General features: G+C 47.6%; 2 protein-coding genes across 3 annotated transcripts in view; one reads left to right on the top strand and one right to left on the bottom strand.

The window, feature by feature from the left end:
• The first annotated feature begins 9128 nt into the window (after positions 1-9128).
• On the top strand, positions 9129-13376 carry PCBD1 (pterin-4 alpha-carbinolamine dehydratase 1). Of its 2 annotated transcripts, none has more exons than XM_058298982.2 (4): positions 9129-9242; positions 11573-11704; positions 12231-12311; positions 13141-13376. In XM_058298982.2, exons 1-4 carry the CDS (start codon positions 9240-9242, stop codon positions 13237-13239), a joined length of 315 nt encoding a protein of 104 aa, XP_058154965.1. In that variant the 5' UTR covers positions 9129-9239; the 3' UTR covers positions 13240-13376. The 2 variants fall into 2 exon arrangements, with proteins under 2 accessions (XP_058154965.1, XP_071071945.1); XM_071215844.1 differs by lacking the exon at positions 9129-9242 and adding an exon at positions 10455-10591.
• A 2089-nt stretch (positions 13377-15465) lies between these two features.
• SGPL1 (sphingosine-1-phosphate lyase 1) overlaps positions 15466-19586 on the bottom strand; it is a 62853-nt gene continuing 58732 nt past the window's right edge. The window contains exon 15 of the mRNA XM_004470567.3: positions 15466-19106. Coding sequence (XP_004470624.1) covers positions 18966-19106 — 141 coding nt within the window. The 3' untranslated portion in view covers positions 15466-18965. The remainder of the gene's footprint in view (positions 19107-19586) is intronic.

The raw sequence follows: 19586 nt of genomic DNA, 5'->3' as shown, positions 1-19586 counted from the left end.
CCCACTCATAGCCTCTTTCTGTCACTAAATTCCCGACAGCAATAAATACCCTGCGATTTAACGTGATAGATTAGTGTTTTTAAGTCAGATTTATTGAGATACAATTTACATACAGTAAAATTCATGCTTTTTAGGTGAACAATTCTATGAATTTTGACAAAGGCATCCACTCATGTAACCACACCACAATCAAGATACAGAATATTTTGATGACCCCATAAAGTTCCCCTCTGGCCCTCTCGTCAATCCCCTCCCCTCCTGTCACCTCCAGGCTGGTGCAAGCATTGAGTTTTTCTCTCCCTATGTTTTGTGCTTTTCAGAATGTAATACAGAATGTAAAAGAAATTGAATTACACAGTACGTAGGCTTTTTAAAATTTTTATTTTATTTTTTGTCTTTATTCATTTTTTAAATATTACATTCAAAATATATGAGTTCTCCATATACCCCCCCACCCTCCTCACTCCACTCCTCCCCCCATAGCAACATTCTCCTCCATCATCATCAGACATTCATTGCATTTGGTGAATACATCTCTGAGCATCGTTGCACCTCATGGTCAATGGTCCACATCGTAGCCCACACTCTCCCACATTCCATCCAGTGGGCCATGGGAGGACATACAATGTCCGGTAATTGTCCCTGCAGCACCACCCAGGACAACTCCAAGTCCCGCAAACGCCTCCACATCTCATCTATGCCTCCCATTCCCCACACCCAGCAGCCACCATGGCCACTTTCTCCACACCAATGCCACATTTTCTTTGATTACTAATCACAATAGTTCATGAATAGACTATCAGTAAGTCCATTCTAATCCATATTCTATTCCTCCATCCTGTGGACCTTGGATTGGTTGTGTCCACTCCACATCTATACCAAGAGGAGGCTTAGATTACACATGGATGCTGGATGCAATCCTCCTGCTTTCAGTTGTAGGCACTCTTGGCTCCATGGTGTGGTGGTTGACCTTCTTCAACTCCATGTTAGCTGAGTGCGGTAAGTCCAATAAACCAGAGTGTAGAAGCTGAAGTCTGTTGAGGCTCAGGACCTGGCTATCATATGGTCAGTCCAGAGATTCAGATCCTCTGGGTATATATTAAACTCCAGCATCAACTACAATTCTGGTAAAGTAACAGGGAAGGCTTGTGAAAAAAGATCACATCTGAGTCCAGCTCCATCACACAGAAACACAAACTCCAAAGAAGGGCCAACTAACATGGCACTGAACTCCATCTGCCATGACCATAGTACTGTGGATCTCTGTAGCCCTCAGAAGAACCAATACTCGGGGTTGTATCTACATTATCTGTCTCTGGGACTCTGCTGAGGTGTGTATAAGGGTGACTCCTCCGATAACCTCCCAGCTCTTTTTTGGAGACTCATAGCCATATAAACTCATTTGTCCTTTCCATTTCCCCCTTGATTCAGGTCAAAAAGCATTTTTTAACTCCTGGTATTATATGTAGACTGAGATTTTCTGCTGGTCTGAGTTGAACCTTTTATTCAAGGTCCTTTTGTAGTTACTTCATCAGCTGATACTTGGTAGTAATCTCTCGGCACCAGGGAGGCTCATCCCTGGGAGTCATGTCCCACGCTGTGGGGAAGGCAACACATTTACATGCTGAGTTTGGCTTTGAGACTAGCCACATTTGAGCAACACGGAGGCTCTCAGGAGGTAACTCTTAGGCACCCTGCAGCTCTAGGCCTTGTTCTTATTTCAGGTGTACAGGCTCACAAGCATAGTCATTAGTGTCAAGGGCTCATTGTTGGACCTTCATTCTTTTTTGATCATTGTTGTAGCACTTAGGGGATTTGCTGTCCCTTTAGGGACTGTGATAGAGCTCCCCTGTCTAGGAACTCAGCACTCCCTCAGTTGTTTTTAATTGTATCCACTATGAAAATATCCAAACATTTTTATGTATCCTGGATATATGCCCTGGAGAACTCCCTGCCAATCATGTGTCCCCTGTCAATAACATCCCACACTAGTATTCCTCCACTGCCATTGTTGAACCGCTCTGTGATCCAAAACTTCCTGAAAAGTGAAACCCAATATATTCCCAGGTTCCATTAATAGTAAAATGGAATATAGTGATGAGTTTAAAGGTTAGATATAGAATATATATTTGGAAAAATTACAGTAAAAATAAATTGGGGTATCAAAAAATTTAAAAATGCAAAAGCTTTGTTTTTGATGTTTTGCCTTCCATCACTGCAATAAGTGTTGCCCTGTATGCAAATTGGCAAGGCAACTACTTCCGTCTTTTCCTCAGTGTCTATGTCCTATCTTTTTCTTTTCTTTTTTCTAATTATTAAGCTTATCTTCACAAGAGTTTTAGATCACAGTAATTCATATATACAATATACAGTACTCCCACATATCCAATATAAAACCTTTTCCCTTACACAGCAATAATCTTTTTACATTTTCATACTATATTTACTGAAACTGATATACAGATATTGAGACAATAGCTTTCAAACAAGGTAACATTTGTGTTTACACTGTGGTTTATATTTTAGACTATACAATTTTCTAAATTTTTAGTTATTTTATTTTTACATTATGACTTACATTTTAGCCTATCAGCCCCTATATATTTGTGGTGTAATTTTACATGTCTTATATCCATCCTTGCGTACTCTTGTGAAACACTTCTATTGCCCACACAGTTACATTGGTTCCACCTATTCAATACCTCCTTCCCCCTCCCCTTAGGGCCCACAGTGACAGTCAATCTTCATTGTTTGAAGGGCCATGTTCAGAGATACTTGCAACAGTGTTGAGGGTTTGACAAGCTCAACTGCCCTAATGCCCTGGGAGCCACCGTTTCTCTTGAGAGATACAGTTCCCTCTATTTGATGGCATCAGTCCTCCCCAGGATGTGGGTATACCTTCACTCTCATTATATGGATCTCTACCCAATGATATAACCGACTATGGCAAAATGAGCATTCACATATTCCCTAGGAGCCTGTCCTGTGTCAGATTATCCCCTTTAAGCATCTTAAAGAGGTAATTTTCCTTATTATATTTTTGGAAAGGTTTTCTCAGCATTATACTCTCAACCAAATACCTGACAATCTCCTATGTTCATATGTTGCTCCATCCTCCCCCCAATTTCTTGGGCAATATTAGTACATAGCCTTTTGAGTGTAACTTCTGTCCCTCAGCCTAATGCTTTCAAAATTCATGCAAGTTGTTAAATGCATCAGGGGGGAGTGGACTTGGCCCAGTGGTTAGGCGTCCACCTACCACAAGGGAGGTCCGCGGTTCAAACCCCAGGCCTCCTTGACCCGTGTGGAGCTGGCCCATGCGCAGTGCTGATGCGCGCAAGGAGTGCCCTGCCACGCAGGGGTGTCCCCCGCATAGGGGAGCCCCATGCGCAAGGAATGCACCCCATTAGGAGAGCCGCCCAGTGCGAAAGAAAGTGCAGCCTATCCAAGAATAGCTGCACACACACGGGAGAGCTGACACAGCAAGAAGATGCAACAAAAAGAAACACAGATTCCTGGTGCCACTGATAGAAGCGGTCACAGAAGAACACATAGCGAATGGACTGAGAGCAAACAACGGCGGGGTTAGGGGAGGAAGGGGAGAGAAATAAATAAATAATAAATCTTTTTTAAAAATGCATCAGGAGTTCACTCCTTGATATTATTCAATAGTATTCCAATATATGACTGCACCACCATTTGTTTATCAGCTCAGTTGTTGTAAGACATTTACATTGTTTCCAGTGGGGCTATTACAAAGAAAGCTGCTGTAAACCTTGCATATAGGTGCTTGTGTGGACATTTAGTTTTAGTTCTCTTGGGTAGAGAACTAAGATGGGATCACTGATTCATAACTGAAGTGCATGTTTATCTTCATTAAGCTACTACCAAATTGTCTTCCAAAATCAGTTTGTTTTTTCCAGCAGCAGTGAGGGTTCAGGTGGCTCCACGCCCACCGCACAGGGTGCCATCAGGCTTGGGGGTGTCGGGTCATTCCAAGAGGCGTGTAGGCGCATCTCACTGTGGATCTAGGTTCCCTGATCACCTCATGCGAAGGGTCTCTCCACATTATCTCCATGCTCTTGCCTTTCTCCCCGTGGCAGCCTACTGTGGCTTGCCACTCAGCCCTGGTGTGGGGCAGGGAAGGGATGCCTCCGTCATCCCAGGTGGTGGAGTTTTCCCAGTGTCCTGCCTCCAGGCTCTGCCTGAGGTCCCACGTCTTGTGCCCCTCCCCGGGGGCAGCAGGCCTGTAAAGGAAGGAGAAGAGAATCCTGGGCCCAGAACCGGTCCTGCAGCTCCCCCAGGGGCCGAGGGCTTCTTTCTCCTCCCGGAAATGAAGTTACAATGGGTCTTTGTGGCGCCCTGGGAGCGACAGGGTTCGGTGGCCCTCTCCCAGCAGCTCAAGGCTCCTCTGAGACAAAGGTGGGGACAGGGCAGCAGCAGCCAAGCCCCTCCTGCACACCTGCACCGCTGGGGTATCTCGGTCCCTTCTCCTGTCCTTGCCCGAGGCGTTCTCAGGAGCTGGTGGAGGTCCACAGGGTAAAAAGCCTGTTCGCGCGCGCACACCCTCCCAGCCCGGCCCAGCTCTTCCAGGCTGGCAGCCCAGGCATGGCTTCCACGCGTGTTGGGGTTTTAGCCGAGGCCTTCTTCCCGCTTTCGCGGGGGCTGCCCCTTCCTCGGTGCTCTGCCAGTCTTCCAGTGCAGGGCCCGTCACCCTGAGTTCGGGCTACTCGGTAGCTCTGTGTGACCTTAACTTCTTGATGAGCTCAAGAGACGTGCTTTTGTAGTATTTCCAGGCTTTTCTCATTGTTAGAGTGGGAGCAACACTCTTTCCAGGTTTCTACACCCCAGGTGGAGGTAGAAATCCTCCTTTCTGTCTTTTATGCCTTCCTTCCACCTGTTACCCACCGCCCACTTCAGGTTTATCTCATGGCAACACTCCACTTCCAGGTACTAATTTCTGTTCCTGTTATCTACTGTTGTGTAACAAACACTCCAAAAGTTGGTGGCCTGAAAAAAAAAATGTGTTGTTACTTCTCACGGTTCTGTGGGTTGCCTTGTCCCTGCTGGCTGTTTTCTCTTGGGGACTCAGGTGTGACTGCGGGTAGACAGAGGTGCGGGAGCTGAAGTCCATCCAAAGGCTTGGCCGCTCTTGACCCCCGATGGCTGAGGCAGGGGGCTGCAGATGGGAGCTCCCCGAGATGCGGACCAGTGCGCTACATATGCGTCGCCTCTCCCTGTCTCTGGGCTTCTCACAGCGTAATGACTGGGTTCCAAGAGAGGGCACCCCAAAGTGAGAGTTTCCGGAGACCAAGGCAGATGCTGTAGGCTCCTTCTGACCTAGCCTCAGAAGTCACACAGTGACACGTCTGCCACATTCAGTGCAATAGAGCCCAGATTCACTATGGGAGAAAACTATACAAGGGCATCCAGTTGGGGGCCAAGTTCCACGGGGAGCCATCTTTTGGAGACTTCTAACATATTCCTAACACTATATGCAGAAAAGGACCTTCCTCATTTAAGTCTTAAATTTATGTAACTATAAAGGTAACAGAAGAAAAAGATTATTTTTGTGACAGAGTTGAAAAAATACTTATAAAACCAAAATAAAGCTTCAAAAACACAAACTCATAGGGCAGAGAGAGAAAAAAGATGAATCCTATTAAATCAAAACAAAAGATTTCTACAAGAAAGGAAAGCATGGAAGCAGTTAGTGTACAAATGAGCAGAATGGGAGGAGATATTTGCAAGATCTAAATTAACAAGCAATTAATGCCCAGTTGTAAGTTCCTGCAAATCAACAACAACAACAAAGATGACACTCTAAATTTTTAAAAAATGGGCAAGGATATTAAAAAGCAATTTACAAAACAGTAAGCCCCAAATGTTAACAAGCATATGAAGAGGTGCTCAAAATCATTAGTAATCAGAAAACGCAAATAAAATGACAGCGAGCTATCATTTTATACCTATTAGCCTGGCAAAAATTAAAAAGCTAGATGATGCCAGTGCAAGTACATATGGACAAGGAACACAGGGAAACCGGAACCCATACACACAGCAGGAGAGAAAGAGGGTGGCACAGCCATTCTGAACAGCATCTGGGACTATTATGAGCTAGATAAATGTGAGGAGAATTGTGGGATTTATAGAGTATGCATATATTTAAGGACATCGTCTCAGGGATATTCACACAGGCCATGGGCTATGGGACGAGGCTGCTCACTGCAGGGTCATTCTCTGATGTTCTGTTTAGTGTGTGGATGCACATCTGTGCTTGGGGTGTGGGGTGGGCAGTGCAGGGAGTTGGAAACACCCTGAGTGTCCATCACTAGTAGAACAATGAGCCATGGTGGAGTCTCACCATGGAAGACTAAGCAGCCATTACCACTTATAGATTAAGTACCCAAATAGCAACATGGATGGATCTTAACTTTCCACTAAGTAATAAACACTTGTAAAAACAGAATGATATATATAAAATGATGCTAATTACATATATTTAAAATACATATAGAACAATACACATTTTTCAGGAATATATAAAACAAAATACATATTAAAATATTAGAAAGATTGTTATAGGGAGAAAGAATAAAAGAAGAGTATAGGGGAAAAGTTAATAAAAAAGAAATTCTTTTTTTTTTAATTAATTAAATTATTTATTTCTCTCCCCTTCCCCTCCACCCCAGTTGTCTATTCTCTGTGTCTATTTGCTGCGTCTTCTTTGTCTGCTTCTGTTGTTGTTAGCGGCACTTGAATCTGTGTTTCTTTTGGTTGCATCCTCTTGTTGTGTCAGCTCTCCGTGTGTATGGCGCCATTCCTGGGCAGGCTGCACTTTCTTTCGCGCTGGGCGGCTCTCCTTACGGGGCGCACTCTTTGCGCGTGGGGCTCGCCTATGCGAGGGACACCCCTGCGTGGCAGGGCACCCCTTGCGCGCATCAGCACTGCGCATGGGCCACCTCCACACGGGTCAAGGAGGCCCCAGGTTTGAACCGCGGACCTCCCATGTGGTAGACGGACGCCCTAACCACTGGGCCAAGTCCGCTGCCAAAAAGAATTTCTATTCTAAGAGGACTTAAACTGCCTGACTCCAAGGTTTTTTAATCAAGCTCCAGTAATCAAGACAGTGCACTACTAGGGAAGCGGATTTGGCTTACCTGATAAAGCATCCGCCTACCACATGGGAGGTCCAGAGTTCAAGGGCCTCCTGACCTGTGTGGAACTGGCTCACACACAGTGCTGATGGGTGCAAGAAGTGCCATGCCACGCAGGGGTGTCCCCCGCATAGGAGAGCCCCCCACACAAGGAGTGCGCCCTGTAAGGAAAGTCGCCCCGCACGAAAATAGTGCAGCCAGCCCAGGAGTGGTGCCACACACATGTAGAGCTGACGCAGCAAGATGACGCAACAAAAAAGAGACCCAGTTTCTCAGTGCTGCTGATAAAAATACAAGCGGATACAGAAGAACACACAGAGAATGGACACAGAGAGCAGACAAGTGGTGGGGGTGGGGGGGAAGGGGAGAGAAATAAATAAAATAAATATTAAAAAAAAAAAAGACAGTGCACTACTGGCGTCAAGATGGACAAATAGATCACTGGAAGTTATTAGAGCCTCCAGAAATAAATCCATACGTACAGGGTCAACTTAATATTTTTTTTTTTACAAAGGTGGAGAGGAAATTCAGTAGAGAAAGGAAGTACTGAATGTCTATATGCAAAAAGTAAATTTGGATTCATAATTCACACCATATGAAAAATCAAAATGGATCGTAGACCGAAATGTAAAACCAAAAACCACAAAACTTTTCGAAGAAAACAAAGGAGAAAATCTTTGTGACTTTGACTTAGACAAAGATTTCTTAATTATAACACCAAAATAGCAATCCATAAAAAAAACTTTGATAAATTTAATTTCATAAAAATTAAAACTTCTGCTTTTTGAAAGACGCTCAAAGAGAATGTAAAGAAAATATTTACAAAGCATATAGCTGATAAAATTCTTGCATGCAAAATTCAGTAAGAACACACACTCACAAACAAAATGGGCAGGAAATTTGAAAGGATAATCTGGCAAAGATGATTTGCCAATAGCAAATAAATACCTGAACAGATGTTCAGCATCATTAGTCATTAAGAAGACCCAAATAAAAACCACAAAGGGGTATCACTAGACATCAATTAGAATGGCTGAACTTTTAAAGATTGACTATACCAAGCTTTGGTGAGAATGTGGAGGAATTGGAATTCTGTATACCAATGGTGAGAATATTTTTTGGAAAAGAGTTTGGCAGCTTCCAAAAACATTGTAAACATACACCTACCATATGACCCAGCCGCTCCACTCTTAGGTATTTATCTAAAGAAATGAAAGTATATGTCCATACAAAGATGTTTATAAGACAAATGTTCACGGCAGTTTTATTTGTGATAGCTCCTAACTGGAAGCCACCTAAATGTCCATCAACAGGTGAATGAACAAACTGTGGTATAATATAAACAATAAATAGTGAGACACTATAAATAAAAAACACATTTTAGCAATACAAAGGAAAGAACTACTGATAAGAGCAACCACATGACTGAGTTTGAAAATAATTAGGTGGAGTGAAAGAGACACAGAGGAGTGCATACTGTATGATTAATTTCCACTTCATAAAACACTGGAAAATGCAGATGTTAGTGACAAAGCAGGCCCGCGTTGCGTGGAGATGGGCTGCGGGGAGGGAAGGGTTTCAAAGGGGCGAAGGAAACTTTAGGTTCAGAATCGTGACTGCGGTGTTGGCTTCACAGAAATATACATGTGTCGAACATACCAAATGGAACACTTTAAATTTGTGCAGGTCATCGCATCAATAATACCCTAATAAAGTGCTGTTTTTTTACAGGAAGTGTTCGGTGCTCTCGCGCCCAGGATGCCACAGCAGCGAAGGCGCAGTGCACGGCCCAAGGCGCGGAGTCTGCACTCGGAGCAGCCTGCACTCGGAGGCTCCCGGGAACAGGGCACCGAGCACAGCTCTGCGGGGAAAGTGCTGGAAAGGAGCAGAGCCCGGGGATCCGTCTTCCCGGGTGAGCGCGCCCGTTAATCATTACCTGGCTTGGCGGGACCCCTCCCCGGCTCGGGCTCCTCCCCGGCCCGGGGCGGCCCTTGCCTGGCCCCGCCCGGCGGCTCGGCCAGTGCGCGGCCCGCGGCGCTGCCCCTCGGCTGCTGCTCGCCCGCGTCCGCCCCGCGCTCGGACATGGTGAGAGGCGGCCCTGTGCGCGCCGCGCTCGGGGCTGCGGGGTGCGGGCTGGCGCGAGAGGGGGCCCCGCCGGCGGCTCGGAGGGGAGGCTGGGGCCCCGCGCAGGTGCCCGGCCCGGGCGGGCCTCTCTCCGTCCCGGGCCCGCGGGCCGCGAGGTCGGGAGTGGGAAGGGCCGTCCCGAGTCCCCTGCACACCTGCCGCGCGGGCCGCGGAGTGGCGGCCTCGAGTTCACCGCCTGCTCCCACCTCCCGGGGGCGCGCGAGGGAAACTGAGGTCCAGCGAGGGGCGGTGGCCGCGACTCCGGAGCCCAGGCCCGCGGCCGCTGACGCCCAGGCTGCTGCTCCCTCCACCGCAGCGCGGGGGTGAGGCGGTGGGGCCTGGGGAGGGGCCACAGTGAGCGAGCAGATTTCACCCCCCTTAGTGGCTCGGGTTCTTTTTATTGTTCTTTTTGTTTTGTTTTGCTTTGTTCTTTTGCTTGTGTTTTATTTTCTTCTGTTCTGTTTTGGGGGAGGTGCCTCGGGGGGCGGGAGCTGTGAATTTGCGTGTTCCTCGGCTGTCACTGCCCCTCCTGCACCTCTGACCTCGCCGCTGGGCACCCGTGCTCTGAGGCAAGAGGCAGAGTCCAGGCCTGACAGGTGATTTACTAAGCAGACAAGGCCCCTTCCCCCTCACTAATTCGAGATCGCAGAGGGGCAGTCTCTTCAGCCCCAGGCTGGGGGACCTGGGAGATTTCAGAAGCCTCTAAAGAAAAAGGGGGTTCCCTGGGAGCTACCCCTTCAGAACCAAGGGAGTAAACAGCGGGTTCTAATGGCTTGGCTGACGTTGGACATCTGGTTGCTTGGAAACACAGACCAGGCTCATCAGCCACCGAGAAACAGCAAGTTCTAGAATAGAGATGAGCTTCGGCAGATGATGGCAGTAAATTCTGCCATCTCTGCAGCCATCTAGAGGGGAGGGGAGGCAAGGGACCAGACCAGATCAGTCTGGACTGAATTTCAGGAGGGAGGACTTACCAGAACATTGCAATATGCCTCGGGTCCTACCCAAAACCTATGGTGTCCATCTCAAGCCCATTGGCCTCAGAAAATTTTTAATAAATGCAGATAACTGCTCGCTTAATAATAATGCAGTTTACTAACTTGTCCCACTGGGCCCTTAGGCTGACCCGTTAGGGGGGTTCTTGTTCCCCTTAACCTATAAAACCAAGAGAGATGACACAGCACGTGGCCCCATGGCTGGTAACGGCGGGCCTGGGGCTTGAGCTAGTCCTGCCGATGCAGCCCAGGTCTCCTCTTCGCGAGGCCTCACAACGTTCGGGGAACATCTCTCACATTCTCTCCCCAGACCAGGTGATTCATTTAGTTTTGCATTTTATCTGCTTCTGTCCTCAGTGGTTCTGTTGTAGGAGTCTAAATTCTGGGATCCTTTAGGCTCGTGGACTAGATCCTCCTAGAGGACAGAACTGACCTTTGCCTCCTGGTATTCTCAGAAGTTCGACACATGGCGTGCTCGTCCCAGTTTGGGCTGACTTGGGGCCACGTTGCACAATAAGTAAATAGGATGGGATCAGTGTTTGTTGCTTGCCCTTGGCCATTTCTGGGGCTGAACTCTGCAGTCTGGCAGTTCACGACCAGAGGCTGTGTGGCAAGCGTGCAGAGTGCCCACTGCGAGGTGGTACCGGTGGCTGTCAACTGTGGTGTGCCCAAGAACCGCCCAGGGAGCTGGCTAAATGCTGGTTCCTTCGCCAGGCTCTCAGGGATGTTGATAGAGTAGGTCTGGGACAGGACCTAGAATTTGTATTTATTGGCCACAAGTGGTCCACAGACCACACTCTGGGTCAGGGTATGGGGGTGGGGTATGGGGGTGGGGTGGGGAACGGTGGACAAGTTCTTTGCCTCTTGGCCCTCTTGTAGGCCTCAGTTGTTTTTTTTTATGCCTGAAAGAGCAGGAGTGGACAAGATAGATCATAGGAAAAGGAAAGTTGGAGAGTTGAGGGTAGTTTTCCTGAAAGGTTGTGTTGCAATACATTTGCCTCTGGGCTTAATTTCACTTTTATTCCTCATTAATGTAACAGACCTGAGGGAGGGGTGGTTCTCAGCCCAATGGCTTTCTGGTGATTTGCATGGCACTTTATTTCTCTGAATGAGATGTAAAGCCCAAGAAAAAGGACCCACCAGTGAATGAGTCAGGACCCTACCTGCTGCCCTCTGACAGTGTCACTCTGTGCCCAGGATCTACTGGAGGCTGCCCAAAGTCCCCTAGAGGGCCAAGCACCTTTTTTTTTGATCTGTGAAAAGACATGTCCTCAGGCCTCTGCTTTTCCCTCTCAGGCCGGCAAAGCACACAGGCTGAGTGCTGAGGAGAGGGACCAGCTGCTGCCAAACCTGAGGGCCGTGGGGTGGAATGAGCTGGAAGGCCGTGACGCCATCTTCAAGCAGTTCCATTTCAAAGACTTCAATAGGGTACGGGGCCAGCGTGGGACCGTTTTCTGACACCAGGGCTGACGGGGTCACGGTCCAGAACTTTTCTCTACCTTAGGCGCTCACACACTACACTAAGCCGGGGACTGCGCCAATGGGGAAATTAACTTCCCCAAATTACTTGGAAAGTAGTTGGGGAGTAAGGAGATGGCTCTTGGGCTATCTGGAACTTTTAAGAAAGATCCTAAGAGAAGACACTTCAAGCAGGGTCACATCTGGAAATAGAATGTAGTTCTGAGGCTGCAAGATTCACCAGCACTAAAGTTCTTCTGGTGTTTCTACTTTGTGATCAGAGTAACAAGACTTCCTTCCGACTGTGGAAAGGCAGCCTTCCACCAGAGCCTCAGAACCAGGGGCGGGCTGCCAAGGACACAGCGCTGAAGGCTAAAGGGTCTCCCTCTTGGCGAGCTAGTCCATCCTCCTGCACCTAGGCCTGAACCTGGCCGTAGAACGGTACCCCGGGGGCCTCTCTCTCAGAACACTAACCCGGGACCCTCTACTTCCACAGGCGTTTGGGTTCATGACAAGAGTGGCCCTGCAGGCTGAGAAGCTGGACCACCATCCCGAATGGTTCAACGTGTACAACAAGGTGAGTGACGGCGGGCACCTCTGTTCTGCTCGGCCCCCACCTGCTCTCAGAACACCAGCTCATTCCGAAGGCCCCTGCCTTGGACTTGACTCTGGGCCCACCCCACTCAGAGGCTGTCTGTCCTCACATTCCTGACCTCTTGAAGATTGCCCGCTCTTAGAATCAATGTAAACACCCCTGGAAAATAGTCTTACCACAAAGGAAAGAATGCAAATTAAAGCACACATAAGAGGCTGTGGTTAGACGTTGAAAAGGCAAACCCCAAGGAAGCACAGGCTATGGGAAGCAGGCATGACTTACTCATTGTTAATAGCTCTAAAGGGCTATTAACAATGACTTAATCTTTCTGGAAGTATGAAAGAATAAAGAAGGAGACTTCGTTTAAGAAAACCTGTGTATAACAAACAGATCTGATTGTGCTTCATGAATTGAGACAGTCATTCAGTGCCTGCCTTGTGCCAAGAGCTATACTGGAATGTTTATGAAAACATTAAAGCTGCAAGAGGCTATCTGTAAATTGATGATGTTTAGGAGCTGGGGTCAGTTTGGGGCCTTTTCTCAGCTTTTAGTTTGCTCTTGATATTTAGCTGTTTAATATTTGTCCTATAGCTGAAGTTACCATTTTTGGAAAACATGCCGGGGAGAGGTGTCCTGTGCTGTTGTTGCAGACACGTCCACAGTTGTCGGGAAGGCAGCCCAAGGAGAGCCTAGCTGCCAGCTGCTGACCTGGAGCTCTCAGTGGCTGAGCTGCTGGCTGCTGGCTGCCTCCTCCTCCCGAGCAGGCTGGGGCAGGGGAAGGAACTGTCCTGCATGTCTGGTTTTGTTTCAGGTCCACATCACCCTGAGCACCCATGAGTGTGCCGGCCTTTCAGAGCGGGACATAAACCTGGCCAGCTTCATCGAACAAGTAGCGGTGACCATGACATAGACCCTGTTCTTCCTCGTTTAATTCCTCAGGGCCAGGGGACTGGACTGGGAACCCAGGGAGGGAAGCGAGGAGTCCTTGCAAGTCAAAACTGCCAAGTCTGCTCTTTTGCCTCGGGGGTTGTATCCTGGCTGTGGAAAGAGGCCATGACTGTTTCACTGCCAACACCAAGATGGGAGCCCTTTCCCCCACCCACGCCCCTCACCCTTGGGGCCCTGTTACGTGTGCACTCATTTGAATAAGTTTTTCCCTTTCTTTGCAACCTTGCAGCAACAGTCATTTCTTTCCCAGCCGCATCTTGCTCCCTTCGTAATTCACTTCCAAAGAAACTGTGATAGAGGGTGAAACAAAGTCCTGTCTTAGAAACCAGAACCCTAAAGGGATGAAAACACAATGTGCATTTATGTCTCAAATAAAATTCTTGGATCTCTCAGTCTCAAGATCTAGAACGTTCTTTTCCACAGGTCATTCCAAACTGGAGTCAACTGAATAGGCATTTAAAGCTTTAAGTACTTTAAGGTACTGGGGGACAAGCAGGGACTAGACTACCCTGCTTTCGTGTTCATTCACTATCATCTAGGGGAATCAAATAAGGGGACAGTACAGAAGTGTGGAAGAATGAAAAACTAGACTTGTATTAAGCAAGCCCATAGCAAACCAATCTGTCTGCTTAATGAATCGGAACCATCATTAAATGCCTGCCATATGCCACACGCTACAATGGACTGTTTATGACTAGGGAGGATAAATTAATGCTAGATGGCAGGATAAGAAATAAGCTATGTGAACACAAAGAAGCAAGTAATGCTGGCAAGGGCAAATCAGGACAGAGGCTTTCATTTGAGCTATGCCTCCAAGACCCGAGTAGGGTTTTTGAGAGGCAGCAATGGCTGAGGAAGCATTGTAAACAAAACCAAAGTGTGTCGGGTGCTTGTGGGAGATGTATGGTGGGCCCTCTGATGAGCAAGGCTGTCTGGGGCCAGATTTCCGTCTTCCTGGTCAGTAACACAGCTGGGATTTCGAGCTACTTTCTAAGTAGTTTCCACTTAGAAAATGTTTCAGGACTTGTCTGCTTTTACTCTTCTAGAGAAATGACACAAGGCACATCTTAGGAGTTGACAGGCTGTTTACCATCCGAATAGTTAAGGAACTGGTTTGCACAGGTCAGTTTTCCAGCCTGGTATCCCTCTAGGACAGAATATTCTCACTGATGTGCCATGACTGGGATAAGAGGGCACAAGTTACTGATCCCTTTAGCCCTTGGAATGGCTGGGTGGGGGCTGGGAACACTCATCTCTATCCAGTGTGCACACCATGCAAATACATAAAGATGCAAAGAAGATTGGGAAGCCCTTCTCCAGGGTTCTCACCCGAGTATCCTAATTTGAAGCCTGGGTTTTAAGCTTTCTTACAAATGTCCCAGGTAACTGGGGAGTGATGCTGCTAAATGCCAGTGGTACCTGGAGAAGGCAACTAGCAGCATCATTCCCCAGTCCCCTGGGATGGAGCGATACCCCAACAAGGGCCTGAAAAGAGACAGGTTGGTGAATGAGAAAGCAGCACATTGTTAAGAAGAGGGACTAGCAGGCCCCCTTCCTAGCCCATGTGCTAGACAGGCGTATCAGGGCCCATGTTAACAGCAGTTTCTCCACACAGGTTAACATCAGAACCAACAAGGTCCAGACAGTGGTCTCTCTGCTACTTTTTTCTAAGTGTGTTTTGATCTGATGCCAGAGGATTAGGGGACAGAGGACACCAGACAAGGAGGTGCAGATTCATGTTGTAGTGACACCTTCCTACTTCTGCTTACTATTAGGGATCAAGGGTGGAAAGCTGCCGGCCTAGAGGACACTAGGTAAGAGTCAGTGTCATGTGGGGCAGACGCTCCCCCCCCGGCCATCCCATGCCCACCCACCTATTCACCTAGCTTCTAGAGCAGCCTCTAGGCCATTTTATGCCACAGCACTGAAAAGCAGCCACAAAACCTAAGTGGCAGTGATCACATTTCTTTCTGCTTTAAGACCCTTCTCTTAGATTATGCATTAACTTTCCTAATAAGTTTTTTCAGGGCATGGGCAGCTTTTCAAAATGCTGTGTGAACGGCATTGTGGGTCTGAATTAGCTGCAGAGCGAAAAGGTCATGGTCTCTTTCTGAAATGACTGTCAACCATCTTGTAAAGTACTCTTATAGTAAAGTCTTATTTTCTAGATAGAAAGACACAAAAACACTTTTTAGAAGTAAATACATTTATTCTGAAATTAATCCAAATAATTCAAATTATAGGGGAGAATGTTATAGAAAGAGATTTTAAGAGGAAGGCACAAAAGAAAGTAAGGCAATTAAGACTCCAAGGAAAGGCTATCAAAAGCTTGATTTTTTTGTTTATCCAACCTGTAGTTGGTGGCTATCAAATTAAGCCTCAGCCATTACTGCATCACTACTGGGTTTAGGGAAAAGCTGCTCATTGCTACCACGAGCCCGAGGGAAAGCAAAGGCACCTGTAGCAAGCCGCTATAGGCAGCCCAGACATTACTTTTACATGGGCCAGGCCTCCTAATCCAAGCATATCCTGGTCCCCCTTTCTCTGCGACCAACCCGCGAAGCAAACAGGTGCTTGGGGAAGTGAGCCATCTGGTAGAAAACTATAGAGAAGACAACGCTCCTTGGCTTGGTTCTGGCAAAGTCGGAATGCGCTGAAAGCCAGAGTGAAAAGATGGGTTATCTGAATGACAGCCTTCAGATCCTTAGCCCTTTGGAAACACTTCTCATTCTCATTCATAATGGAACAAGATGCCTGGCGGTTACTTGTACTGAGATCACTGAAAGGCTTGAAATGAGTGGCCTACAGTCTCTTGGTAAGACACAGCCACACTGCCCAGCTGAGTGGAGACACCCCAGGGTGCTCAATCCACCATTAAGGTGTAAGCAGAAGTGGATGAGGAAGAGGACAGAAAAGCTAAGGCAGGGCCCTGGCCCTGGCCCTGGGGCACTGAAGGCCTCAGTTCCAGACCTCCCTCACACAGGAACAGCCACCACTCCCACCACTCCTGACCGAGACAACCGGCTGTCTACTGAGTGCTTAGAAATCGGTGGGAATGTGGCTCAGCCATGTCTTCCTATGGGATAACTGTCACTGGCCACACAGGACCATCTCACCACGAGGGAGCGACCCCGAACCAGCTGCCAACTGAAGTGCTGCTACGGCCCCATTTGTGATCCCAGGTAAACAAATGAATACAACCATCCACAGTGATCGAGATTTGGAACATTTAATTATGTAATAGCTTTTTAAGAGGTTATTGCTGCAAGTGGGAAAGCAGTGCCGAGCTGGGAAGAGGGAGGTTAGGGAAAGAAATGGAAAAGAGTAAGAGGCAAGTACCATTTTCCAAGTATAAAACTGATACTATTAAAAGTAACATGGAAATATAACTGCATGACTACTTCTAAAACAGAAACAACGCAGTACAGTTTCTACAGAGCCAGTATCACATCTGCTAGGAACATGGTACAATTAAGACACCATCCCACCTCTGCCACAGATCAGCTATTACTATGTGTGTGCACATACACAAATACATACCAAAAACCTAAGAAGTTAAATCAAACTAAGGCTCTTACTCATAAGTTAAAATGACAGCAGTAGGTCCCTTTGAAAACCATGCTGACCCCCTGCACCAACAGGGACAGTGCAGAGGAAGTTGGTGGTCTGGGGGTGTGGTCCTGGGGAGCCTCTGGAAGCATGAGTGCACTGGAGGGCACAGGCTTCTGTTTTAGCAGCTGGTAAAGAACAGCAGTGCCTGCTGGGTGGTTCTAGATCCCTGGACCCCCTCCACATCATGCTGGAACCCCTAGACAGAATTCGTGCACAGCTCTGACTATAGATATTCCCTCAAAAGGACGTGCCTCCCAGTTCAGCAGCTGGGTGGAAACACGATTCCATGTCCAGAGGACCTCAGCCTCTCACCCTGACACACACACACACACCATACTAACTACCCTTGCAGCCCACACTGCACTACAGTGCAAACAGGAGGAAGACACACACACACACCACATCAGCCCTGAGGGACACGGCCAGCTGGTCAGTTACTGTGCAGGAAGTACAATGCTAACGAACATGTCGGGCAAACAGGCTGAGGAGCTTGGTACTCCTGGCTCTCCCGGCCCGCATTCCCAGGCAGGGAGGCTAGAGCCCAGCCTGGAGAGGATGGATGTTCAGGAAACCCTGAGAAAGGGAACAGAATGAAGTTTCTCCTGATTTGTCCCAAGAACTCCCTACCCAAATAAAACCCTCAAAAATGGATCATTTCCCCTAGGCCTGAGTCAGGAACAGCTCGCTGCTCACTGCTGAGAAGAAAGGCACACAACATGATGTCATTAGAGCAGGACAGTGGCTCAACCCGGGCCAGAGGCCAACATGGCAGAGGAGGGTAGGAAGCGGGTGCAGGGTCTGGTTCTGTCCCTGCACCACCCTGAGCAAAGAGTCTTATGAAGGAATTCCAGGCCTGAGGCCACAGCTGATGCTTGTCATCCTGCTTTCCTAGTCACAAAAATTCATCTTGGCCTCAGCTGCTCTCTCTTAGCCAGGGCTGAGAAATGTCCACTATCTGAGGCTGAATTGCCATAGTACCTTTGGGAGCTGAATAAAGGGAGAAGGGACAGAAGAACACACTGCAGGAGACAGAAAGTTTTTCATACCACTGGGGCGCTCTCTCCTCATACCCACCGGGGGTAAGTCAAGGCAACTCGTGACAGGGCTCTGAACTGTTACTTCAAGCAAACATATTCTCATTACATGTTAGCTTAGAGGCAACTAGGGAAGGGAATCACCACTAACTTTGGGGATATCTATTTGAACTTGGGTGATCATCCTACTGATACGCAGAAAAAGTAAGAGACAAGTATAGAAAAGGGTCTAATTTCTCATCATTACCACCCAGGAGAGGGTTCAGACTTGCATAAACCACTGACAATTCTAGATCCTCTGGTAACCATGTTCTCTTCCTAGTCCATGGAAATAAGAACAAATAGGAATATCATTTCAAACAAGAATCTACAAAGATGGTGGCAGGCAAGTGTGAAATGGGACTGCAAGCCCGGGAGGAGGCCAGTGGGCCACTCCAGCCCTGTGTTAGGCAAATAGGCCCAACCCCCCCAGTCCTGCCTGAGGGAACGATGGCCTGGTCAATCCATGTCCTGGAGAAATAAATCTGGATGCAATAAAAGTGACTCTAAGAGGGACAACTAACCTACTCTTAAATGAGGGCATCCTGCTTAGGGTACACATTAGACCCACCTGGGGAAACATCAATTACTTCAATGCTTCTACCTGACTAGTCAAAGAATCTGCCTGAGAGCACAAAGATAACCTTGAGCTAACTCAGAAACTGTACCCAAGGTCCCTAAGAAGCAGGACTGGTCAGAATCATCCCACAATGATTAATGAAGGTGAAAGAGAGATTAGAGAAAGCTATGGTTAAAACAATTCCTAGGGCAACATTTAAAACAAAGGCAAAACCATTAGGTAATGGATATCTTCAGGGTATTCAAATTAAAACCCTCAAAAGGATGAAAAGGAAATAAAGAAGAATCCTGAGAATCAAGCGGTCATGTAGTTGTCCCGTGCTCCACGGAGCACGACCAGGTGCTGAAGTTGCAGGTGCCCTGTTCCGTACCCCCAGCACCTTCTGAAGGCCAGAAGCCCCTCGAGGCTAGGAAGGGCCCAGGCTCAGCGGGGCTTTGGAGAGCCATTCATCTGGCTGCCCTGGGCTACAGTGTCTGTGTCGTAGAGGCTGTTCAAGAAGACGGAGGACAGTTCTGCTACCAGACTCCTGTCAACGGTTGTCTGGGCCATGCCATAGATGGCACCCTACAAATCAATCAAGGATGCATTCATTAGTGGGGATGGGAACAGGAACAAGAATCAAGCTGTGTTTCTGAGCTCCTTCTCCCCCAATCCTAGCTCCCCGTGTGTCCCTCTATCCCCCATCACATGCTTGCCCTTCCCATCCTACCCAATTTCTTATCATAAGCTGCCATTGTATATTTTTCACAGATACTTTTCTAGCCTGTCTTTCTGTCCAAACGGAACTATCCCATGAGATTTACTGTAGAAAATTCCAGAGAAAACAAGTTTTTTTGTCCTTTCCTAGGTCACAATTTTCTTTTCAAATGAGCATGACCACTGCCTACAGTGTACAGCATTCCTAGTTCACAAGTACTTTATAGTGTCTCATTTGGGACCCCCAACAGCCCCAGGAATGGCTGGGACCAAGATCATCAGCTCGAATTAGCAAATGGGGAAAAGAGGTTTGTGGGAAAGGGGCAGAAGGAGGAAGACTAAGAGTCC

The sequence above is a fragment of the Dasypus novemcinctus genome, chromosome 6 (assembly GCF_030445035.2).
Source record: "Dasypus novemcinctus isolate mDasNov1 chromosome 6, mDasNov1.1.hap2, whole genome shotgun sequence".
NCBI classification, from domain to species: Eukaryota; Metazoa; Chordata; class Mammalia; order Cingulata; family Dasypodidae; genus Dasypus; species Dasypus novemcinctus.
This window is presented reverse-complemented; position numbering and strand designations above follow the sequence as displayed.